The sequence below is a fragment of the Salvelinus alpinus genome, chromosome 4 (assembly GCF_045679555.1).
Source record: "Salvelinus alpinus chromosome 4, SLU_Salpinus.1, whole genome shotgun sequence".
NCBI lineage: Eukaryota > Metazoa > Chordata > Actinopteri > Salmoniformes > Salmonidae > Salvelinus > Salvelinus alpinus.
Genome location: NC_092089.1, coordinates 16,263,688 through 16,290,143, shown reverse-complemented (window position 1 = coordinate 16,290,143; position 26,456 = coordinate 16,263,688). Strand labels below are relative to the sequence as shown.

The window sequence follows — 26,456 nt, the reverse complement described above, 5'->3', positions numbered from 1 at the left end:
TCCTCGCTCTCTCTCCTCGTTCTCTCTCCTCTCTCTCTCTCTCCTCGCTCTCTCTCCTCTCGCTCTCTCTCCTCGCTCTCTCTCCTCGCTCTCTCTCCTCTCTCTCTCCTCGCTCTCTCTCCTCGCTCTCTCTCCTCTCTCTCTCTCTCCTCTCTCTCTTACTCTCTTACTCACTCAATTCAATTCAAGGGGCTTTATTGGCATGGGAAACATATGTTAACATTGCCAAAGCAAGTGAAGTAGATAATAAACAAAAATGAAATAAACAATAAAAATGAACAGTAAACATTACACTCACACACGTTCCAAAAGAATAAAGACATTTCAAATGTCATATTATGTCTATATACAGTGTTGAAACGATGTACAAAAGGGAAAATAAATAAACATATATTTGGACTGTATTTACAATGGTGTTTGTTCTTCACTGGTTGCAATTTCCTTGCGGTCCCAAATATGGCTACTGTGACGGCACACTGTGGTATTTCACCCAGTAGATATGGAAGTTAATCAAAATTGGATTTGTTTTCAAATGTTTTGTGAGTCTGTGTAATCTCTCTCTCTCTAATCGATCCATCTCTCCCTTCTCTTATCTCCTGACAGGAAATGTCTAAGATCCTGAACCATCCTCGTGTGTATGCCTTCCTCCATGTCCCGGTGCAGTCTGCCTCCGACAGTGTCCTGATGGATATGAAGAGGGAATACTGCGCTGGCGACTTCAGACGCGTCGCTGACTTCCTCAAAGACAAGTAAGTCTCTGTGGTGGTGATGAGAAGTGTTTGAGGGTTTAGTGAGTGTGTGGGCTGGCTGGATGGAAAGGGCCAGAGCAGGAGTTGATGTGGTGGTGATGAGAAGTGTTTGAGGGTTTAGTGAGTGTGAGGGCTGGCTGGATGGAAGGGTCCAGAGCAGGAGTTGATGTGGTGGTGATGAGAAGTGTTTGAGGGTTTAGTGAGTGTGAAGCTGGCTGGATGGAAGGGTCCAGAGCAGGAGTTGATGTGGTGGTGATGAGAAGTGTTTGAGGGTTTAGTGAGTGTGAGGGCTGGCTGGATGGAAGGGTCCAGAGCAGGAGTTGATGTGGTGGTGATGAGAAGTGTTTGAGGGTTTAGTGAGTGTGAGGGCTGGCTGGATGGAAGGGGCCAGAGCAGGAGTTGATGTGGTGGTGATGAGAAGTGTTTGAGGGTTTAGTGAGTGTGTGGGCTGGCTGGATGGAAGGGTCAGAGCAGGAGTTGATGTGGTGGAGATGAGAAGTGTTTGAGGGTTTAGTGAGTGTGTGGGCTGGCTGGATGGAAGGGTCCAGAGCAGGAGTTGATGTGGTGGTGATGAGAAGTGTTTGAGGGTTTAGTGAGTGTGTGGGCTGGCTGGATGGAAGGGTCCAGAGCAGGAGTTGATGTGGTGGTGATGATAAGTGTTTGAGGGTTTAGTGAGTGTGAGGGCTGGCTGGGTGGAAGGGGCCAGAGCAGGAGTTGATGTGGTGGTGATGAGAAGTGTTTGAGGGTTTAGTGAGTGTGAGGGCTGGCTGGATGGAAGGGTCCAGAGCAGGAGTTGATGTGGTGGTGATGAGAAGTGTTTGAGGGTTTAGTGAGTGTGTGGGCTGGCTGGATGGAAGGGTCCAGAGCAGGAGTTGATGTGGTGGTGATGAGAAGTGTTTGAGGGTTTAGTGAGTGTGTGGGCTGGCTGGATGGAAGGGCCAGAGCAGGAGTTGATGTGGTGGTGATGAGAAGTGTTTGAGGGTTTAGTGAGTGTGTGGGCTGGCTGGATGGAAGGGGTCAGAGCAGGAGTTGATGTGGTGGTGATGAGAAGTGTTTGAGGGTTTAGTGAGTGTGTGGGCTGGCTGGATGGAAGGGGCCAGAGCAGGAGTTGATGTGGTGGTGATGAGAAGTGTTTGAGGGTTTAGTGAGTGTGTGGGCTGGCTGGATGGAAGGGTCAGAGCAGGAGTTGATGTGGTGGAGATGAGAAGTGTTTGAGGGTTTAGTGAGTGTGTGGGCTGGCTGGATGGAAGGGTCCAGAGCAGGAGTTGATGTGGTGGTGATGAGAAGTGTTTGAGGGTTTAGTGAGTGTGTGGGCTGGCTGGATGGAAGGGTCCAGAGCAGGAGTTGATGTGGTGGTGATGAGAAGTGTTTGAGGGTTTAGTGAGTGTGAGGGCTGGCTGGGTGGAAGGGGCCAGAGCAGGAGTTGATGTGGTGGTGATGAGAAGTGTTTGAGGGTTTAGTGAGTGTGAGGGCTGGCTGGATGGAAGGGTCCAGAGCAGGAGTTGATGTGGTGGTGATGAGAAGTGTTTGAGGGTTTAGTGAGTGTGAGGGCTGGCTGGATGGAAGGGTCCAGAGCAGGAGTTGATGTGGTGGTGATGAGAAGTGTTTGAGGGTTTAGTGAGTGTGAGGGCTGGCTGGATGGAAGGGTCCAGAGCAGGAGTTGATGTGGTGGTGATGAGAAGTGTTTGAGGGTTTAGTGAGTGTGAGGGCTGGCTGGATGGAAGGGGCCAGAGCAGGAGTTGATGTGGTGGTGATGAGAAGTGTTTGAGGGTTTAGTGAGTGTGTGGGCTGGCTGGATGGAAGGGGCCAGAGCAGGAGTTGATGTGGTGGTGATGAGAAGTGTTTGAGGGTTTAGTGAGTGTGAGGGCTGGCTGGATGGAAGGGGCCAGAGCAGGAGTTGATGTGGTGGTGATGAGAAGTGTTTGAGGGTTTAGTGAGTGTGTGGGCTGGCTGGATAGAAGGGGCCAGAGCAGGAGTTGATGTGGTGGAGATGAGAAGTGTTTGAGGGTTTAGTGAGTGTGTGGGCTGGCTGGATGGAAGGGGCCAGAGCAGGAGTTGATGTGGTGGTGATGAGAAGTGTTTGAGGGTTTAGTGAGTGTGTGGGCTGGCTGGATGGAAGGGGCCAGAGCAGGAGTTGATGTGGTGGTGATGAGAAGTGTTTGAGGGTTTAGTGAGTGTGTGGGCTGGCTGGATGGAAGGGTCCAGAGCAGGAGTTGATGTGGTGGTGATGAGAAGTGTTTGAGGGTTTAGTGAGTGTGAGGGCTGGCTGGATGGAAGGGTCCAGAGCAGGAGTTGATGTGGTGGTGATGAGAAGTGTTTGAGGGTTTAGTGAGTGTGAGGGCTGGCTGGATGGAAGGGGCCAGAGCAGGAGTTGATGTGGTGGTGATGAGAAGTGTTTGAGGGTTTAGTGAGTGTGTGGGCTGGCTGGATGGAAGGGGCCAGAGCAGGAGTTGATGTGGTGGTGATGAGAAGTGTTTGAGGGTTTAGTGAGTGTGAGGGCTGGCTGGATGGAAGGGGCCAGAGCAGGAGTTGATGTGGTGGTGATGAGAAGTGTTTGAGGGTTTAGTGAGTGTGTGGGCTGGCTGGATAGAAGGGGCCAGAGCAGGAGTTGATGTGGTGGAGATGAGAAGTGTTTGAGGGTTTAGTGAGTGTGTGGGCTGGCTGGGTGGAAGGGTCCAGAGCAGGAGTTGATGTGGTGGTGATGAATAGTGTTTGAGGGTTTAGTGAGTGTGTGGGCTGGCTGGATGGATGGGGACAGAGCAGGAGTCGATGTGGTGGAGATGAATAGTGTTTGAGGGTTTAGTGAGTGTGAGGGCTGGCTGGATGGAAGGGTCCAGAGCAGGAGTTGATGTGGTGGTGATGAGAAGTGTTTGAGGGTTTAGTGAGTGTGTGGGCTGGCTGGATGGAAGGGCCAGAGCAGGAGTTGATGTGGTGGTGATGAGAAGTGTTTGAGGGTTTAGTGAGTGTGAGGGCTGGCTGGATGGAAGGGTCCAGAGCAGGAGTTGATGTGGTGGTGATGAGAAGTGTTTGAGGGTTTAGTGAGTGTGAGGGCTGGCTGGATGGAAGGGTCCAGAGCAGGAGTTGATGTGGTGGTGATGAGAAGTGTTTGAGGGTTTAGTGAGTGTGAGGGCTGGCTGGATGGAAGGGTCCAGAGCAGGAGTTGATGTGGTGGTGATGAGAAGTGTTTGAGGGTTTAGTGAGTGTGAGGGCTGGCTGGATGGAAGGGTCCAGAGCAGGAGTTGATGTGGTGGTGATGAGAAGTGTTTGAGGGTTTAGTGAGTGTGAGGGCTGGCTGGATGGAAGGGGCCAGAGCAGGAGTTGATGTGGTGGTGATGAGAAGTGTTTGAGGGTTTAGTGAGTGTGTGGGCTGGCTGGATGGAAGGGTCCAGAGCAGGAGTTGATGTGGTGGTGATGAGAAGTGTTTGAGGGTTTAGTGAGTGTGTGGGCTGGCTGGATGGAAGGGTCCAGAGCAGGAGTTGATGTGGTGGTGATGAGAAGTGTTTGAGGGTTTAGTGAGTGTGTGGGCTGGCTGGATGGAAGGGCCAGAGCAGGAGTTGATGTGGTGGTGATGAGAAGTGTTTGAGGGTTTAGTGAGTGTGTGGGCTGGCTGGATGGAAGGGGCCAGAGCAGGAGTTGATGTGGTGGTGATGAGAAGTGTTTGAGGGTTTAGTGAGTGTGTGGGCTGGCTGGATAGAAGGGTCCAGAGCAGGAGTTGATGTGGTGGTGATGAGAAGTGTTTGAGGGTTTAGTGAGTGTGAGGGCTGGCTGGATGGAAGGGTCCAGAGCAGGAGTTGATGTGGTGGTGATGAGAAGTGTTTGAGGGTTTAGTGAGTGTGAGGGCTGGCTGGATGGAAGGGTCCAGAGCAGGAGTTGATGTGGTGGTGATGAGAAGTGTTTGAGGGTTTAGTGAGTGTGTGGGCTGGCTGGATGGAAGGGTCCAGAGCAGGAGTTGATGTGGTGGTGATGAGAAGTGTTTGAGGGTTTAGTGAGTGTGTGGGCTGGCTGGATGGAAGGGTCCAGAGCAGGAGTTGATGTGGTGGTGATGAGAAGTGTTTGAGGGTTTAGTGAGTGTGTGGGCTGGCTGGATGGAAGGGTCCAGAGCAGGAGTTGATGTGGTAGTGATGAGAAGTGTTTGAGGGTTTAGTGAGTGTGAGGGCTGGCTGGATGGAAGGGTCCAGAGCAGGAGTTGATGTGGTGGTGATGAGAAGTGTTTTAGGGTTTAGTGTGGCCTCACACCGTCCTCTCCCCCCGTGTGGCCTCACACCGTCCTCTCCCCTCGTGTGGCCTCACACCGTCCTCTCCCCCCGTGTGGCCTCACACCGTCCTCTCCCCCCGTGTGGCCTCACACCGTCCTCTCCCCTCGTGTGGCCTCACACCGTCCTCTCCCCTCGTGTGGCCTCACACCGTCCTCTCCCCTCGTGTGGCCTCCCGTCCTCTCCCCTCGTGTGGCCTCCCGTCCTCTCCCCTCGTGTGGCCTCCCGTCCTCTCCCCTCGTGTGGCCTCACACCGTCCTCTCCCCTCGTGTGGCCTCACACCGTCCTCTCCCCTCGTGTGGCCTCCCGTCCTCTCCCCTCGTGTGGCCTCCCGTCCTGAAAGACAGTTTGTTTACTTCTCATGGTTATAGTGTGAGTACATGCGGTATGTAGATGGTATATTTAAGCATTAAGGCACGTGTGTGTGGGGGGGGGGGTGGGGGGTGTATATGGCCAATATACCACGGCTAAGGGATGTACTTGTTGCTATTATAAACTGTTTACCAACGGAATTAGAGCTGTATATATATATATGTTTTGTCATACCAGTGGTATGCGATCTGATAAACCACGGCTGTCAGCCAATCAGCATTCAGGGCTTGAACCACCCAGTTTATAATGTGTGTTTCTAATGTGTGGTCAAGGCGTATAGTCTGGGTGACAGACATGTAGATGGTATTATAGCCTGGGTGACAGACATGTAGATGGTATTATAGTCTGGGTGACAGACATGTAGATGGTATTATAGCCTGGGTGACAGACATGTAGATGGTATTATAGCCTGGGTGACAGACATGTAGATGGTATTATAGCCTGGGTGACAGACATGTAGATGGTATTATAGCCTGGGTGACAGACATGTAGATGGTATTATAGCCTGGGTGACAGACATGTAGATGGTATTATACTCCTTCCCTGGTATCTCTCACAGGCCACGCTCCGTACACTACACTCATTTCCTGGTTTCTCTCACAGACCACGCTCCGTACTCCTCTCCTTCCCTGGTTTCTCTCACAGACCACGCTCCGTACTCCTCTCCTTCCCTGGTTTCTCTCACAGACCACGCTCCGTACTCCTCTCCTTCCCTGGTTTCTCTCACAGACATGTAGATGGTATTATAGCCTGGGTGACAGACATGTAGATGGTATTATAGCCTGGGTGACAGACATGTAGATGGTATTATACTCCTTCCCTGGTATCTCTCACAGGCCACGCTCCGTACACTACACTCATTTCCTGGTTTCTCTCACAGACCACGCTCCGTACTCCTCTCCTTCCCTGGTTTCTCTCACAGACCACGCTCCGTACTCCTCTCCTTCCCTGGTTTCTCTCACAGACCACGCTCCGTACTCCTCTCCTTCCCTGGTTTCTCTCACAGACCACGCTCCGTACTCCTCTCCTTCCCTGGTTTCTCTCACAGACCACGCTCCGTACTCCTCTCCTTCCCTGGTTTCTCTCACAGACCACGCTCCGTACTCCTCTCCTTCCCTGGTTTCTCTCACAGACCACACTCCGTACTCCACGCTCCTTCCCTGGTTTCTCTCACAGACCACACTCCTTTCCTGGTTTCTCTCACAGACCTCACTCCTTTCCTGGTTTCTCTCACAGACCACGCTCCGTACTCCACTCTCCTTCCCTGGTATCTCTCACAGGCCACGCTCCATACACTACACTCATTCCCTGGTTTCTCTCACAGACCACACTCCTTCCCTGGTTTCTCTCACAGACCACAATCCTTACCTGGTTTCTCTCACAGACCACGCTCCTTCCCTGGTTTCTCTCACAGACCACGCTCCGTACACCACACTCCTTCCCTGGTTTCCTGCCCTCTGACACCTGTCTCCATGCCTCTCCTGACCCTTGACCCTTCCCTGTATCATTCTCCTGGCTGGAGAGTAGGTTATGACAACAGGAAGTGTGGGTCTCTCCCTCTCTGTCTCTCTCTCGCTCTCTTTCCATCTCCCTCCCTCTCCCACTCTTATTCCTACCCCCTCTCCACTGTGTGTCACTCCTCTCACCTCTCCTCTCCCCTCTCCTTCCACCGGGGGGGTCCAGGTTCATTAACTGTAGCCCCTCCCCTCGGCCTGTCTGCTGCTTCAAGCTGCAGCCTGTAGATCTGTCTGCCTTAATCCACCCAGCCATGACCTAATAGGACCTGACAGACTCAAACACCCTGTCTCGCTCTCTCTCTCCCTGCCGCTGGGTGGGTGTGTGTGTTGATATGAGCTGTCTACTGGCCTTGATAAGAGGACACATGCTGCTAGGATCACTCCCCAGTCTCTGACACCTCTCCATGCATTACCCCCAGACCCAGTCATATAACCCAGTCTGACACCTCTCCATACATTACCCCCAGACCCAGTCATATACCCCAGTCTGACACCTCTCCATACATTACCCCCATACCCAGTTATATACCCCAGTCTGACACCTCTCCATACATTACCCCCAGACCTAGTTGTATACACCAGTCTGACACCTCTCCATACATTACCCCCAGACCTAGTTGTATACACCAGTCTGACACCTCTCCATACATTACCCCCAGACCCAGTTATATACCCCAGTCTGACACCTCTCCATACATTACCCCCAGACCCAGTTCTATACCCCAGTATGACACCTCTCCATACAGTACCCCCAGACCCAGTTCTATACCCCAGTCTGACACCTCTCCATACATTACCCCCAGACCCAGTCATATACCCCAGTCTGACACCTCTCCATACATTACCCTCAGACCCAGTTATATACCCCAGTCTGACACCTCTCCATACATTACCCTCAGACCCAGTTATATACCCCAGTCTGACACCTCTCCATATATTACCCCCAGACCAAGTTATATACCCCAGTCTGACACTTCTCCATACATTACCCCCAGACCAAGTTATATACCCCAGTCTGACACCTCTCCATACATTACCCCCAGACCTAGTTGTATACACCAGTCTGACACCTCTCCATACATTACCCCCAGACCTAGTTGTATACACCAGTCTGACACCTCTCCATACATTACCCCCAGACCCAGTTCTATACCCCAGTATGACACCTCTCCATACAGTACCCCCAGACCCAGTTCTATACCCCAGTCTGACACCTCTCCATACATTACCCCCAGACCCAGTTATATACCCCAGTCTGACACCTCTCCATACATTACCCCCAGACCCAGTTATATACCCCAGTCTGACACCTCTCCATACATTACCCCCAGACCCAGTTATATACCCAAGTCTGACACCTCTCCATACATTACCCCCAGACCCAGTTATATACCCCAGGCTGACAGCTCTCCATACATTACCCCCAGACCCAGTCATATACCCCAGTCTGACACCTCTCCATACATTACCCCCAGACCCAGTTATATACCCAAGTCTGACAGCTCTCCATACATTACCCCCAGACCCAGTCATATACCCCAGTCTGACACCTCTCCATACATTACCCCCAGACCCAGTTATATACCCAAGTCTGACAGCTCTCCATACATTACCCCCAGACCCAGTCATATACCCCAGTCTGACAGCTCTCCATACATTACCCCCAGACCAAGTTATATACCCCAGGCTGACAGCTCTCCATACATTACCCCCAGACCCAGTCATATACCCCAGTCTGACACCTCTCCATACATTACCCCCAGACCCATTTCTATACCCCAGTATGACACCTCTCCATACATTACCCCCAGACCCAGTCATATACCCCAGTCTGACACCTCTCCATACATTACCCCCAGACCCAGTCATATACCCCAGTCTGGTGTCAAGCAGTATCAACAGACCTCTACAATGCTGGGTCTGGTGTCAAGCAGTATCAACAGACCTCTTTACAACGCTGGGTCTGGTGTCAAGCAGTATCAACAGACCTCTACAACACTGGGTCTGGTGTCAAGCAGTATCAACAGACCTCTACAACGCTGGGTCTGGTGTCAAGCAGTATCACCAGACCTCTACAACGCTGGGTCTGGTGTCAAGCAGTATCAACAGACCTCTACAACGCTGGGTCTGGTGTCAAGCAGTATCAACAGACCTCTACAACGCTGGGTCTGGTGTCAAGCAGTATCAACAGACCTCTTTACAATGCTGGGTCTGGTGTCAAGCAGTATCAACAGACCTCTTTACAACGCTGGGTCTGGTGTCAAGCAGTATCAACAGACCTCTACAACACTGGGTCTGGTGTCAAGCAGTATCAACAGACCTCTACAACACTGGGTCTGGTGTCAAGCAGTATCAACAGACCTCTACAACGCTGGGTCTGGTGTCAAGCAGTATCAACAGACCGCTTTACAACGCTGGGTCTGGTGTCAAGCAGTATCAACAGACCTCTACAACACTGGGTCTGGTGTCAAGCAGTATCAACAGACCTCTACAACGCTGGGTCTGGTGTCAAGCAGTATCAACAGACCTCTTTACAACGCTGGGTCTGGTGTCAAGCAGTATCAACAGACCTCTACAACGCTGGGTCTGGTGTCAAGCAGTATCAACAGACCTCTTTACACCGCTGGGTCTGGTGTCAAGCAGTATCAACAGACCTCTTTACACCGCTGGGTCTGGTGTCAAGCAGTATCAACAGACCTCTACAACGCTGGGTCTGGTGTCAAGCAGTATCAACAGACCTCTTTACACCGCTGGGTCTGGTGTCAAGCAGTATCAACAGACCTCTTTACACCGCTGGGTCTGGTGTCAAGCAGTATCAACAGACCTCTACAACGCTGGGTCTGGTGTCAAGCAGTATCAACAGACCTCTTTACAACGCTGGGTCTGGTGTCAAGCAGTATCAACAGACCTCTTTACACCGCTGGGTCTGGTGTCAAGCAGTATCAACAGACCTCTTTACAACACTGGGTCTGGTGTCAAGCAGTATCAACAGACCTCTACAACACTGGGTCTGGTGTCAAGCAGTATCAACAGACCTCTACAACGCTGGGTCTGGTGTCAAGCAGTATCAACAGACCTCTTTACACCGCTGGGTCTGGTGTCAAGCAGTATCAACAGACCTCTTTACAACGCTGGGTCTGGTGTCAAGCAGTATCAACAGACCTCTACAACACTGGGTCTGGTGTCAAGCAGTATCAACAGACCTCTACAACACTGGGTCTGGTGTCAAGCAGTATCAACAGACCTCTACAACGCTGGGTCTGGTGTCAAGCAGTATCAACAGACCGCTTTACAACGCTGGGTCTGGTGTCAAGCAGTATCAACAGACCTCTACAACGCTGGGTCTGGTGTCAAGCAGTATCAACAGACCTCTTTACACCGCTGGGTCTGGTGTCAAGCAGTATCAACAGACCTCTTTACACCGCTGGGTCTGGTGTCAAGCAGTATCAACAGACCTCTTTACACCGCTGGGTCTGGTGTCAAGCAGTATCAACAGACCTCTTTACACCGCTGGGTCTGGTGTCAAGCAGTATCAACAGACCTCTACAACGCTGGGTCTGGTGTCAAGCAGTATCAACAGACCTCTACAACGCTGGGTCTGGTGTCAAGCAGTATCAACAGACCTCTTTACACCGCTGGGTCTGGTGTCAAGCAGTATCAACAGACCTCTTTACACCGCTGGGTCTGGTGTCAAGCAGTATCAACAGACCTCTTTACACCGCTGGGTCTGGTGTCAAGCAGTATCAACAGACCTCTACAACGCTGGGTCTGGTGTCAAGCAGTATCAACAGACCTCTTTACACCGCTGGGTCTGGTGTCAAGCAGTATCAACAGACCTCTTTACACCGCTGGGTCTGGTGTCAAGCAGTATCAACAGACCTCTTTACACCGCTGGGTCTGGTGTCAAGCAGTATCAACAGACCTCTTTACACCGCTGGGTCTGGTGTCAAGCAGTATCAACAGACCTCTTTACACCACTGGGTCTGGTGTCAAGCAGTATCAACAGACCTCTACAACGCTGGGTCTGGTGTCAAGCAGTATCAACAGACCTCTTTACACCGCTGGGTCTGGTGTCAAGCAGTATCAACAGACCTCTTTACACCGCTGGGTCTGGTGTCAAGCAGTATCAACAGACCTCTACAACGCTGGGTCTGGTGTCAAGCAGTATCAACAGACCTCTTTACACCGCTGGGTCTGGTGTCAAGCAGTATCAACAGACCTCTTTACAACACTGGGTCTGGTGTCAAGCAGTATCAACAGACCTCTACAACGCTGGGTCTGGTGTCAAGCAGTATCAACAGACCTCTTTACAACGCTGGGTCTGGTGTCAAGCAGTATCAACAGACCTCTTTACACCGCTGGGTCTGGTGTCAAGCAGTATCAACAGACCTCTTTACACCGCTGGGTCTGGTGTCAAGCAGTATCAACAGACCTCTTTACACCGCTGGGTCTGGTGTCAAGCAGTATCAACAGACCTCGTTACACCGCTGGGTCTGAGGTCAAGCAGTATCAACAGACCTCTACAACGCTGGGTCTGGTGTCAAGCAGTATCAACAGACCTCTTTACACCGCTGGGTCTGGTGTCAAGCAGTATCAACAGACCTCTTTACACCGCTGGGTCTGGTGTCAAGCAGTATCAACAGACCTCTTTACAACGCTGGGTCTGAGGTCAAGCAGTATCAACAGACCTCGTTACACCGCTGGGTCTGAGGTCAAGCAGTATCAACAGACCTCTACAACGCTGGGTCTGGTGTCAAGCAGTATCAACAGACCTCTTTACACCGCTGGGTCTGGTGTCAAGCAGTATCAACCGACCTCTTTACACCGCTGGGTCTGGTGTCAAGCAGTATCAACAGACCTCTTTACACCGCTGGGTCTGGTATCAAGCAGTATCAACAGACCTCGTTACACCGCTGGGTCTGGTGTCAAGCGGTATCAACAGACCTCTTTACACCGCTGGGTCTGGTGTCAAGCAGTATCAACAGACCTCGTTACACCGCTGGGTCTGGTGTCAAGCAGTATCAACAGACCTCTACACCGCTGGGTCTGGTGTCAAGCAGTATCAACAGACCTCTTTACAACGCTGGGTCTGGTGTCAAGCAGTATCAACAGACCTCTTTACACCGCTGGGTCTGGTTCACGTTGATATTTTAACCATTTGTTTCCTCTCTGGAAAACTAAACACAAGTCAAGAGGAAATGTCTGACTATATGTTTTCCAAAATGTCCATATAAGGACACTTGGTTTCCTTGGTTTCGGTAATTAGTACGTGTCATACTGTAGATATATGTGAAGTCAGATCAGAGCTATTGACCCTGAGAATAACAGTGTCTTTAGTGAGGTGGTTGTGTAAAGGTCAGTCTGGAAGGGTCAGTGTTTGGAAATTAGATCATGTTTTATGTTATTGTGGACACTGCTTCCTCCCTGTTGCTCTCTCTCCCTCCCTCCCCGGACTCTCTGTTTTGTTTTTTTGTTGCTTAGGATGTAGGGAATAAATTGTCCGTGCCTCCTGCAGGAAACTAACAATGGAAAACAGTGACCTCTGGACCAGAGGTCAGACGGGCTGACCAGACGCTGCTAACGATTACTGTTGTTTTAACAAGAGGAGGGAGATGGAGGCGGTGCTGCTGATCTGGATTCAAATAGTTTTCACCATCTTTCATTTGCTTTAGACTGCATGTAGGGTTTTTTACATTTAATTTAATTTAACCTTTTTATTTAACTAGTCAAGTCAGTTAAGAACAAATTCTTATTTACAATGACGGCCTAACCCGGGCCCAAACCCCGGACGACGCTGGGCCAATTGTGCGCCGCCCTATGAGACTCCCAATCACGGCCGATTGTGATACAGCCCGGGATCGAACCAGGTTCTGTAGTGACACTTCTATGCACTGAGATGCGGTGCTTTAGACCACCGCGCCACTCGGAAGCCCAAAACGCAGGTCAGGTGGGCATGGTTTGCACTTTTGGGAGATTTCTATTAGTTACGTTGCAGCAGTCAAGATTAATCAAGCACAGCTAAAGTATTTAAAATGATGTGAAATAGGAGAGGGTTTTAAACCCAGGTCTGATGCTGGACCCAGCAGCTCAGAGGGAGGGAGGGTTTTAAACCCAGGTCTGATGCAGGACCCAGCAGCTCAGAGGGATGGAGGTTTTTAAACCCAGGTCTGATGCAGGACCCAGCAGCTCAGAGGGAGGGAGGTTTTTAAACCCAGGTCTGATGCAGGACCCAGCAGCTCAGAGGGAGGGAGGGTTTTAAACCCAGGTCTGATGCAGGACCCAGCAGCTCAGAGGGAGGGAGGTTTTTAAACCCAGGTCTGATGCAGGACCCAGCAGCTCAGAGGGAGGGAGGGTTTTAAACCCAGGTCTGATGCAGGACCCAGCAGCTCAGAGGGAGGGAGGGTTTTAAACCCAGGTCTGATGCAGGACCCAGCAGCTCAGAGGGAGGGAGGGTTTTAAACCCAGGTCTGATGCAGGACCCAGCAGCTCAGAGGGAGGGAGGGTTTTAAACCCAGGTCTGATGCAGGACCCAGCAGCTCAGAGGGAGGGAGGGTTTTAAACCCAGGTCTGATGCTGGACCCAGCAGCTCAGAGGGAGGGAGGGAGGGAGGGAGGGAGGGAGGGAGGGAGGGAGGGGGGCATGTCTGTGTTGTTGTTGTACCAGAGCGTCTTGCCGTGTGGCTGGCTGGGGCTGGAGCTAGGGGAGTGAACACACACACACACAGTGGGCTGAACAGGGGAGTAAACACACACACACACACACACACACACACACACACACACACACACACACACACACACACACACACACACACACACACACACACACACACACACACACACACACACACACACACACACACACACACACACACACACACACACACACTGAACAGGGTTGAACAGGGTTTCCTATCTCAGGCCTGAACTAGCATGAGCCGTCTTTATTATTTAGTTGTCTCTCCCAGACCCCCCTTTCCGCTCCCTCTCACTCCCTCCCCCATCTCCCTCCCCCTCTCCTTTCTGCTCCCTCTCCCTCCCTCCCCCATCTCCCTCCCCCTCTCCTTTCTGCTCCCTATCCCTCCCTCCCCATCTCCATCCCCCTCTCCTTTCTGCTCCCTATCCCTCCCTCCCTCCCCCATCTCCATCCCCCTCTCCTTTCTGCTCCCTCTCCCTCCCTCCCCCATCTCCCTCCCCCTCTCCTTTCTGCTCCCTCTCCCTCCCTCCCCATCTCCCTCTCCCTCCCTCCCCATCTCCCTCCCCCTCCCTCCCCATCTCCCTCCCCCTCTCCTTTCTGCTCCCTCTCTCTCCCTCCCCCATCTCCCTCTCCTTTCTGCTCCCTCTTCCTCTCTCTCCCTCCCCCATCTCCCTCTCCTTTCTGCTCCCTCTCACTCCCTCCCCCTCTCCTTTCTAACCAGAGAGTTGGCTGTTGCTCCCAAAACAACAGCTGGATATGAGATAATCTGAGAGGGTTGAATATGGAGGAATAAGGCTGTAGAGGACTGGTGTAGGGTTATAGAGGGTTAGGGTTATAGAGGGCTGGTGTAGGGTTATAGAGGGTTGTAGAGGGCTGGTGTAGGGTTATAGAGGGTTATAGAGCACTGGTGTAGGGTTATAGAGGGTTATAGAGAGTTATAGAGGACTGGTGTAGGGTTATAGAGGGTTATAGAGGGTTATAGAGGATTATAGAGGACTGGTGTAGGGTTATAGAGGGCTGGTGTAGGGTTATAGAGGGTTATAGAGGGCTGGTGGAGGGTTATAGAGGGCTGGTGTAGGGTTATAGAGGGCTGGTGTAGGGTTGTAGAGGGCTGGTGTAGGGTTATAGAGGGCTGGTGTAGGGTTGTAGAGGGCTGGTGTAGGGTTGTAGAGGGCTGGTGTAGGGTTATAGAGGGCTGTAGAGGGCTGGTGTAGGGTTATAGAGGGCTGGTGTAGGGTTATAGAGGGCTGGTGTAGGGTTATAGAGGGTTGTAGAGGGCTGGTGGAGGGTTATAGAGGGCTGGTGGAGGGTTATAGAGGGTTATAGAGGGTTGTAGAGGGCTGGTTGTAGGGTTATAGAGGGCTGGTGTAGGGTTATAGAGGGCTGGTGTAGGGTTATAGAGGGCTGGTGTAGGGTTGTAGAGGGCTGGTGGAGGGTTATAGAGGGCTGGTGTAGGGTTGTAGAGGGCTGGTGTAGGGTTGTAGAGGGCTGGTGTAGGGTTATAGAGGGCTGGTGTAGGGTTGTATAGGGCTGGTGTAGGGTTGTAGAGGGCTGGTGTAGGGTTGTAGAGGGCTGGTGGAGGGTTATAGAGGGCTGGTGTAGGGTTGTAGAGGGCTGGTGGAGGGTTATAGAGGACTGGTGTAGGGTTGTAGAGGGCTGGTGTAGGGTTGTAGAGGGCTGGTGTAGGGTTGTAGAGGGCTGGTGTAGGGTTATAGAGGGCTGGTGTAGGGTTGTAGAGGGCTGGTGTAGGGTTGTAGAGGGCTGGTGTAGGGTTGTAGAGGGCTGGTGTAGGGTTGTAGAGGGCTGGTGTAGGGTTGTAGAGGGCTGGTGTAGGGTTATAGAGGGCTGGTGTAGGGTTGTAGAGGGCTGGTGTAGGGTTGTAGAGGGTTATAGAGGGCTGGTGTAGGGTTGTAGAGGGCTGGTGTAGGGTTATAGAGGGCTGGTGTAGGGTTGTAGAGGGCTGGTGTAGTGTTGTAGAGGGCTGGTGTAGTGTTGTAGAGGGCTGGTGTAGTGTTGTAGAGGGCTGGTGTAGGGTTATAGAGGGCTGGTGTGGGTTATAGAGGGCTGGTGTAGGGTTATAGAGGGCTGGTGTAGGGTTGTAGAGGGCTGGTGTAGGGTTGTAGAGGGCTGGTGTAGGGTTGTAGAGGGCTGGTGTAGGGTTGTAGAGGGCTGGTGTAGGGTTATAGAGGGCTGGTGTAGGGTTATAGAGGGTTGTAGAGGGCTGGTGTAGGGTTGTAGAGGGTTGTAGAGGGCTGGTGTAGGGTTGTAGAGGGTTATAGAGGGCTGGTGTAGGGTTGTAGAGGGTTATAGAGGGCTGGTGTAGGGTTATAGAGGGTTGTAGAGGGCTGGTGTAGGGTTATAGAGGGCTGGTGTAGGGTTATAGAGGATTGTAGAGGGCTGGTGTAGGGTTGTAGAGGGTTATAGAGGGCTGGTGTAGGGTTATAGAGGGTTGTAGAGGGCTGGTGTAGGGTTGTAGAGGGCTGGTGTAGGGTTATAGAGGGCTGGTGTAGGGTTATATAGGGCTGGTGTAGGGTTATAGAGGGTTATAGAGGGTTGGTGTAGGGTTATAGAGGGCTGGTGTAGGGTTATAGAGGGCTGGTGTAGGGTTATAGAGGGCTGGTGTAGGGTTATATAGGGCTGGTGTAGGGTTATAGAGGGTTGGTGTAGGGTTGTAGAGGGCTGGTGTAGGGTTATAGAGGGCTGGTGTAGGGTTATATAGGGCTGGTGTAGGGTTATATAGGGTTATAGAGGGTTGGTGTAGGGTTATAGAGGGCTGGTGTAGGGTTATAGAGGGCTGTAGAGGCAGAGCTGAGGAGAGGAGCCTGAGACTCCCCCTGCAGTCTGTCCTTACAATATCTTCCAAGTGTCTATCACCTGTGTGTTGATATCATGTGTGTTTGTGGTAGTAAATATGAGGTTGACAAGCGCCTCCCTGTGTGTCAGCATCCGTATCACTCAGACAGGAGGAGTGTGTATGAAGTTGTCTTCATAGCCGTCTGTGTCGTAGCCAGCCTGGTCTGATGTATTGTTGTGATTCATAGAGGTAATGGCACCAGCTCCAGTTACCATCCACAGGGCTGGATGGCCTCCTCGAGACTGGCCGACGACAGCTACAGTCCTCCAGACAGACAGACAGACAGACAGACAGACAGACAGACAGACTCCAGACAGACAGACAGACATGCTCCTCCAGACAGAATGACAGACAGACAGACAGGCTCCTCCAGACAGAATGACAGACAGACAGACAGGCTCCTCCAGACAGACAGGCAGACAGACAGACAGGCTCCTCCAGACAGACAGACAGGCTCCTCCAGACAGAATGACAGACAGACAGACATGCTCCTCCTGACAGACAGACAGACAGGCTCCTCCAGACAGAATGACAGACAGACAGACATACAGGCTCCTCCAGACAGAATGAATGACAGACAGACAGACAGACAGACATGCTCCTCCAGACAGACAGACAGACAGACAGACAGACAGACAGACAGACAGACAGACAGACAGACAGACAGGCTCCTCCAGACAGACAGACATGCTCCTCCAGACAGACAGACAGGCTCCTCCAGACAGAATGACAGACAGACAGACAGACAGACAGACAGACAGACAGAATGACAGAATGACAGACAGACAGACAGGCTCCTCCAGACAGAATGACAGACATACAGACAGACATACAGACAGGCTCCTCCAGACAGAATGACAGACAGAATGACAGACAGACAGACAGACAGACAGACAGACAGGCTCCTCCAGACAGAATGACAGACATACAGGCTCCTCCAGACAGACAGACAGACAGACAGGCTCCTCCAGACAGACAGACAGGCTCCTCCAGACAGAATGACAGACAGACAGACATGCTCCTCCAGACAGAATGACAGACAGACAGACAGACAGACAGGCTCCGACAGACAGACAGACAAGCTCCTCCAGACAGACAGACAGGCTCCTCCAGAAAGACATACAGACAGGCTCCTCCAGACAGACAGACATACAAGCTCCTCCAGACAGACAGACAGGCTCATCCGTGTTGTGATATCTCCTGAGTGTCACCACTGTTCAGGAACATCTCTTCCCCCCAGCTCCTCCCCTCTCTACATCTCTTTCCCCCAGCTCCTCCCCTCTCTACATATCTTCCCCCCCAGCTCCTCCCCTCTCTACATCTCTTTCCCCCAGCTCCTCCCCTCTCTACATCTCTTCCCCCCCAGCTCCTCCCCTCTCTACATCTCTTACCCCCCAGCTCCTCCCCTCTCTACATCTCTTCCCCCCCAGCTCCTCCCCTCTCTACATCTCTTACCCCCCAGCTCCTCCCCTCTCTACATCTCTTCCCCCCCAGCTCCTCCCCTCTCTACTTTGTAGTCGGTGACTTTGTGTGTGAATGAAAGTGTTGACCAAACATCAGAGAAGCCAGTGGGTGAACCTGCAGGTTGTAACTGTATCAAAGCCCTGGTGTGACTCACTAACTACACTGCCGGCAGGTGGGCAGGAGGCTCCTGTCACACAGCACGGGGCTTTCTCTGTCTTCACCCCTTAACACAGCAATCATTGGCCCCTGTCTGTCTGTCTGTCTGTCTGTCTGTCTGTCTGTCTGTCTGTCTTCACCCCTTAACACAGCAATCATTGACCCCTGCTACCTTCTGTATGTCTGCCTGTCTGTCTGTCGGTGTGTGAAATCTCTACATTTACATGTAATACAGTCCTGCTGTACTGACTAACTGCATGGCTTGCTGTTTCTCTCTGACCTGTTGTCAGTAGGACACTAACAGCAGTAGACCAGGACACTAACATCAGTAGACCAGGACACTAACAGCAGTAGACCAGGACACTAACATCAGTAGACCAGGACACTAACAGCAGTAGACCAGGACACTAACATCAGTAGACCAGGACACTAACAGCAGTAGACCAGGACACTAACAGCAGTAGACCAGGACACTAACAGCAGTAGACCAGGACACTAACATCAGTAGACCAGGACACTAACAGCAGTAGACCAGGACACTAACATCAGTAGACCAGGACACTAACAGCAGTAGACCAGGACACTAACAGTAGACCAGGACACTAACAACAGTAGACCAGGACACTAACAGCAGTAGACCAGGACACTAACAGCAGTAGACCAGGACACTAACAGCAGTAGACCAGGACACTAACAGCAGTAGACCAGGACACTAACAGCAATAGACCAGGACACTAACAGCAATAGACCAGGACACTAACAGTAGACCAGGACACTAACAGCAGTAGACCAGGACACTAACAGTAGACCAGGACACTAACAGCAGTAGACCAGGACACTAACTGCAGTAGACCAGGACACTAACAGCAGTAGACCAGGACACTAACAACAGTAGACCAGGACACTAACAGCAGTAGACCAGGACACTAACAGCAGTAGACCAGGACACTAACAGCAGTAGACCAGGACACTAACTGCAGTAGACCAGGACACTAACAGCAGTAGACCAGGACACTAACTGCAGTAGACCAGGACACTAACAGTAGACCAGGACACTAACAGCAGTAGACCAGGACACTAACAGCAGTAGACCAGGACACTAACAGCAGTAGACCAGGACACTAACAACAGTAGACCAGGACACTAACAGCAGTAGACCAGGACACTAACAGCAGTAGACCAGGACACTAACAGCAGTAGACCAGGACACTAACAGCAGTAGACCAGGACACTAACAGCAGTAGACCAGGACACTAACAGCAGTAGACCAGGACACTAACAACAGTAGACCAGGACACTAACAACAGTAGACCAGGACACTAACAGCAGTAGACCAGGACACTAACAGCAGTAGACCAGGACACTAATAGCAGTAGACCAGGACACTAACAGCAGTAGACCAGGACACTAACAGCAGTAGACCAGGACACTAACAGCAGTAGACCAGGACACTAACAGCAGTAGACCAGGACACTAACAACAGTAGACCAGGACACTAACAGCAGTAGACCAGGACACTAACAGCAGTAGACCAGGACACTAACATCAGTAGACCAGGACACTAACAGCAGTAGACCAGGACACTAACATCAGTAGACCAGGACACTAACAGCAGTAGACCAGGACACTAACAGCAGTAGACCAGGACACTAACAACAGTAGACCAGGACACTAACAGCAGTAGACCAGGACACTAACAGCAGTAGACCAGGACACTAACAGCAATAGACCAGGACACTAACAGCAGTAGACCAGGACACTAACATCAGTAGACCAGGACACTAACAGCAGTAGACCAGGACACTAACAGCAATAGACCAGGACACTAACATCAGTAGACCAGGACACTAACAGCAGTAGACCAGGACACTAACATCAGTAGACCAGGACACTAACAGCAGTAGACCAGGACACTAACAACAGTAGACCAGGACACTAACAGCAGTAGACCAGGACACTAACAACAGTAGACCAGGACACTAACAGCAGTAGACCAGGACACTAACAGCAGTAGACCAGGACACTAACTGCAGTAGACCAGGACACTAACTGCAGTAGACCAGGACACTAACTGCAGTAGACCAGGACACTAACGATAGTAGACCAGGACACTAACAACAGTAGACCAGGACACTAACAGCAATATACCAGGACACTAACAGCAATAGACCAGGACACTAACATCAGTAGACCAGGACACTAACATCAGTAGACCAGGACACTAACAGCAGTAGACCACTGTGCCCTTATCCACCAATCAAAAACCAGTTGTGCCTTTGTCCACTAATCACAAGCCAGGAGAGGGAGTGAGTCAGCGGTTGGCTGCTAGAGTCATTATGCAAAGGTTCATGTTCTGTTTTTCTCTATCCCCTCCTCCCCTCTCTCGTTCTCCCCTCTCTCTCTCGCTCTCTCTCTCTCTCTCTCTCTCTCTCTCTCTCTCTCTCTCTCTCCTCCCTCTCTCTCCCCTCCCCTCTCTCGCTCTCTCTCTCTCTCTCTCGCTCCCCTCTCTCTCTCCCCTCCTCCCCTCTCTCTCTCCCCTCTCCCCTCTCTCGCTCTCCTTCCTCCCCCTCTCTCTATATTTTTATTCATCCTCTCTCTCCCTTTCCTCCCTTCCTTCCTCCCTTTCCCTCCCTCTCTTGTCCTTGTTGACTCCGATAACATTGAGTCAACCACACTGGTAAAAGTGAGGTTCTGAAAGGAGTCCAGTCCGGTCAAGGTTCTGTTAAAAGGCCTCTATCTAGCTGTCCAGACTGTTGTTTCACAGCCACTCAGTCTAACTCTGTCTCCTCTCTGTGAGCGCTGGGAGCCTTGCCCTGTCTTGTTCAGCCATTATCTAAAGGCCAGCCAAGCAGGTCAGACGGAGGGGGAGACTTTATGTAAGGTGAACATTCCACCTCCTCGCCGTGTGTGACTGGGAGGGAGGGGAGGGCCTCTTGCCAACTGTGTGAGAGATACGAGGTGTTAATTTCAGGCAGGAAACAGTGGTCACAGACTAAATCAGTAACTGAATAATCACTCTCTGCGGAGGAGAAGGTAGCACGTAATATACAGCTAACAAACTCTCTGAAACAAATGATAATCTAACACCCTCTCTCTCTCTCTGTGTCTCTATCTGTCTCTCTCTCTCTCTCTCTCTCTCTCTCTCTCTCTCTCTCTCTCTCTCTCTCTCTCTCTCTCTCTCTCTCTCTGTCTCTATCTGTCTCTCTCTCTCTCTCTCTCTCTCTCTCTATCTCTCTCTCTCTCTCTCTCTCTCTCTCTCTCTCTCTCTCTCTCTCTCTCTCTCTCTCTCTGTCTCTCTGCCTCTCTGTCTCTGTCTGTCTGTCTGTCTGTCTGTCTGTCTGTCTGTCTGTCTGTCTGTCTGTCTGTCTGTCTGTCTGTCTCTCTCTGTCTCTCTCTGTCTCTGTATGTCTCCCCTCTGTTGTCCTTGCTCTTCTCTCTCTCTCTCTTTCTCTCTCCCCCCTCTGCTCTCCTCTCTCTCTTTCTCTCACACACACCCGGTGTATCATATTGCCCAACCAATACCTCTCAGCACCAGTTGTTCACCCAGATAGAAATCATTTGTGTTTCAGTTGGACCAGTTCTGCCTCTCTTTCAGAGTTAAAACCAGTATAATGTGTGAAATGGACTAGAAGATGAGCGTCAGTCCTGTTCTAACGGGGAGAGAGAGATGTGTGAGGGACGGCCATCTGTCTGGCACTGTGTGGTACTGAGCTACATTACAACCTCCTAAAGCAACACAGCATCTCGGTGCTAGAGCCGTCACTACAGACCCTGGTTCGATCCCGGGCTGTTTCACAACCGGCCGTGATTGGGAGTCCCATTGGGCGGCGCGCAATTGTCCCAGCATCGTCCGGGTTTGGCCGGGGTAGGCCGTCATTGTAAATAATAAATGGTTCTTAAACTGACTTTTTAGTTAGAGCGACAGCAGTCGTACTGATAACCATCAGAGGTGACAGTCAGTGAAGGAAACAATGAAAAAAATGGTATCAAACCATTATTTTAGTTGAATTAATTAAAGGTTCAAGTCTTAGGAATGTCAATCAACCTTGAGTCTTTAAAACAACACTTAGCCAGTAAACAGCCAGACAGCCAGACAAGCAGACAGGCAGACAGCCAAATAGTCAGCCAGTCAGCCAGACAGCCAGGCAGACAGCCAAATAGTCAGCCAGTCAGCCAGACAGCCAGGCAGACAGCCAAATAGTCAGCCAGTCAGCCAGACAGACAGACAGCCAAATAGTCAGCCAGACAGCCAGGCAGACAGCCAAATAGTCAGCCAGACAGTCAGTCAGCCAGACAGCCAGGCAGACAGCCAAATAGTCAGCCAGACAGCCAGGCACACAGCCAAATAGTCAGCCAGTCAGCCAGACAGCCAAATAGTCAGCCAGTCAGCCAGACAGCCAGGCAGACAGCCAAATAGTCACCCAGTCAGCCAGACAGCCAGGCAGCCAGACAGCCAGGCAGCCAGTCAAATAGTCAGCCAGTCAGCCAGACAGCCAGGCAGACAGGCAGTAAGAAATGAGACACTGTGTGATAAAAACATTTTCAGGTTCACTGGGCTTCACAGAGCAATGCAGCCCTCCCTGTAGAACTGTATGACGAGAGGGGAGGGAGAGTTCCTCTAACCATCTCCTGAGTATTGAGGTGTCAGGTCCTTTTAGAGAGGGGAGGGAGAGTTCCTCTAACCATCTCCTGAGTATTGAGGTGTCAGGTCCTTTTAGAGAGGGGAGGGAGAGTTCCTCTAACCATCTCCTGAGTATTGAGGTGTCAGGTCCTTTTAGAGAGGGGAGGGAGAGTTCCTCTAACCATCTCCTGAGTATTGAGGTGTCAGGTCCTTTTAGAGAGGGGAGGGAGAGTTCCTCTAACCATCTCCTGAGTATTGAGGTGTCAGGTCCTTTTAGAGAGGGGAGGGAGAGTTCCTCTAACCATCTCCTGAGTATTGAGGTGTCAGGTCCTTTTAGAGAGGGGAGGGAGAGTTCCTCTAACCATCTCCTGAGTATTGAGGTGTCAGGTCCTTTTAGAGAGGGGAGGGAGAGTTCCTCTAACCATCTCCCGTGTGGCTCAGTTGGTAGAGCATGGCGCTTGCAACGCCAGGGTTGTGGGTTCATTCCCCACGGGGGGACCAGGATGAATATGTATGAACTTTCCAATTTGTAAGTCGCTCTGGATAAGAGTGTCTGCTAAATGACTTAAATGTAAATGAAATCTCCTGAGTATTGAGGTGTCAGGTCCTTTTAGAGAGGGGAGGGAGAGTTCCTCTATCCATCTCCTCTGTACAGCACTTCGAGATATTAGCTGATGTACGAAGGGATATATAAAATAAACTTGATTTGATTTGATTTGATCTCCTGAGTATTGGAGCTCCAGGCTCTCTTAGAGAAGGTGACCTATTAGCCTGTCACACGGTGATCCAAAGAGCAGGGTGGAGACAGGCTCTTAGCACGGTGGGAGGCCCACACACAAGCAGGGGCGCCCGGAGAAATCACCAGCTGAGGAGATGCAATCACCAGGTGGGCTGGCCAGGTGTCAGCATGGGGCTTAGTGGAGCTGTGTGTGTGTGTGTGTGTGTGTGTGTGTGTGTGTGTGTGTGTGTGTGTGTGTGTGTGTGTGTGTGTGTGTGTGTGTGTGTGTGTGTGTGTGTGTGTGTGTGTGTGTGTGTGTGTGTGATATCATAAGGTGAATGCACCAATTTGTAAGTCGCTCTGGATAAGAGCGTCTGCTAAATGACTTAAATGTAAATGTAGTAGCTAGGGTTGCCCATCTGGTGGCAGCTGGAATAGAGAGAGAGGAAGGATAGAGAGAGAACCGAGGGCCCCAGAGAGGTGAAATAGAGAGAGAACCGAGGGCCCCAGAGAGGAGGGATAGAGAGAGAACCGAGGGCCCCAGAGAGGAAGGATAGAGAGAGAACCGAGGGTCCCAGAGAGGAGGGATAGAGCGAGAACCGAGGGCCCCAGAGAGGAGGGATAGAGAGAACCGAGGGCCCCAGAGAGGAGGGATAGAGAGAGAACCGAGGGCCCCAGAGAGGAGGGATAGAGAGAGAACCGAGGGCCCCAGAGAGGAGGGATAGAGAGAGAACCGAGGGCCCCAGAGAGGAGGGATAGAGAGAGAACCGAGGGCCCCAGAGAGGAGGGATTGAGAGAGAACCGAGGGCCCCAGAGAGGAGGGATTGAGAGAGAACCGAGGGCCCCAGAGAGGAGGGATAGAGAGAGAACCGAGGGCCCCAGAGAGGAAGGATAGAGAGAGAACCGAGGGCCCCAGAGAGGTATGTGTGCCGACCAGCTATTCTCTCTCTCTCTCTCTCTCTCTCTCTCTCTCTCTCTCTCTCTCTCTCTCTCTCTCTAATTTATTTATCTCTCTTTTTTTCTCACTCACTACAGGGGTCACAAGGTCAAATGCCTCTGGCCTTATCTGGTGACAAAGGCCTATTCACTGATGCACACAGACACACACACCCTTCCCCCTACCCACCACTCTCTCTTCTCTACCTTCTCTTCAACATAACTCTTCCTCCTGTTACTGTATAACCGAGGGGGCTCGGGGTTTCCCGTTGTTAGAGCCTCTCCTGACCATGATATACGGTTAAATCAAATCAAAATGAGACAACATGCACACGACCACTTTCAGATAGAGAGGCATTGTTTACATCGTTACCTAGCAACCCACTACTACTGCTACTACTTTAACAACGACTAGTCTGTAACTCGGCATTTTAACGTTACTTTTGATTCGTTTTATCCACTAATGTTTAACGAATGGTGCCGGGAAGAGGAGGAGGATATTAAAGACAATAAACCAGAAGAAGAGCAAGTGGACCAGCAACCTGAGTCTAGTGTTAATGTTATAGATATGGACCAGTAACCTGAGCCTAGTGTTAATGTTATAGATATGGACCAGTAACCTGAGTCTAGTGTTAATGTTATATATATGGACCAGCAACCTGAGCCTAGTGTTAATGTTATAGATATGGACCAGTAACCTGAGCCTAGTGTTAATGTTATAGATATGGACCAGTAACCTGAGTCTAGTGTTAATGTTATAGATATGGACCAGTAACCTGCTCCTAGTGTTAATGTTATAGATATGGACCAGTAACCTGAGCCTAGTGTTAATGTTATAGATATGGACCAGTAACCTGAGTCTAGTGTTAATGTTATAGATATGGACCAGTAACCTGAGTCTAGTGTTAATGTTATAGATATAGACCAGTAACCTGAGTCTAGTGTTAATGTTATAGATATGGACCAGTAACCTGAGTCTAGTGTTAATGTTATAGATATGGACCAGTAACCTGAGTCTAGTGTTAATGTTATAGATATGGACCAGTAACCTGAGTCTAGTGTTAATGTTATAGATATAGACCAGTAACCTGAGCCTAGTGTTAATGTTATAGATATGGACCAGTAACCTGAGTCTCGTGTTAATGTTATAGATATAGACCAGTAACCTGAGTCTAGTGTTAATGTTATAGATATGGACCAGTAACCTGAGTCTAGTGTTAATGTTATAGATATAGACCAGTAACCTGAGTCTAGTGTTAATGTTATAGATATGGACCAGTAACCTGAGTCTAGTGTTAATGTTATAGAGATGGACCAGTAACCTGAGTCTAGTGTTAATGTTATAGATATAGACCAGTAACCTGAGTCTAGTGTTCATGTTATAGATATGGACCAGTAACCTGAGTCTAGTGTTAATGTTATAGATATAGACCAGTAACCTGCTCCTAGTGTTAATGTTATAGATATGGACCAGTAACCTGAGCCTAGTGTTAATGTTATAGATATAGACCAGTAACCTGAGTCTAGTGTTAATGTTATAGATATGGACCAGTAACCTGAGTCTAGTGTTAATGTTATAGATATAGACCAGTAACCTGCTCCTAGTGTTAATGTTATAGATATGGACCAGTAACCTGAGCCTAGTGTTAATGTTATAGATATGGACCAGTAACCTGAGCCTAGTGTTCATGTTATAGATATGGACCAGTAACCTGAGCCTAGTGTTAATGTTATAGATATGGACCAGTAACCTGAGCCTAGTGTTAATGTTATAGATATGGACCAGTAACCTGAGTCTAGTGTTCATGTTATAGATATGGACCAGTAACCTGAGCCTAGTGTTAATGTTATAGATATGGACCAGTAACCTGAGCCTAGTGTTAATGTTATAGATATGGACCAGTAACCTGAGCCTAGTGTTAATGTTATAGATATGGACCAGTAACCTGAGTCTAGTGTTAATGTTATAGATATGGACCAGTAACCTGAGTCTAGTGTTAATGTTATAGATATGGACCAGTAACCTGAGTCTAGTGTTAATGTTATAGATATGGACCAGTAACCTGAGTCTAGTGTTAATGTTATAGATATGGACCAGTAACCTGAGTCTAGTGTTAATG

The 26,456-nt window shown here is 50.5% G+C and overlaps 1 protein-coding gene across 3 annotated transcripts in view; it reads left to right on the top strand.

Annotated features, from left to right (window-relative positions):
• cdkal1 (CDK5 regulatory subunit associated protein 1-like 1) overlaps window positions 1-26,456 on the top strand; it is a 1,024,035-nt gene that overhangs the window by 473,917 nt on the left and 523,662 nt on the right. For all 3 annotated transcript variants that reach the window (XM_071395740.1, XM_071395742.1, XM_071395741.1), the window contains exon 10: window positions 604-749. In XM_071395740.1, coding sequence (XP_071251841.1) covers window positions 604-749 — 146 coding nt within the window. The remainder of the gene's footprint in view (window positions 1-603; window positions 750-26,456) is intronic.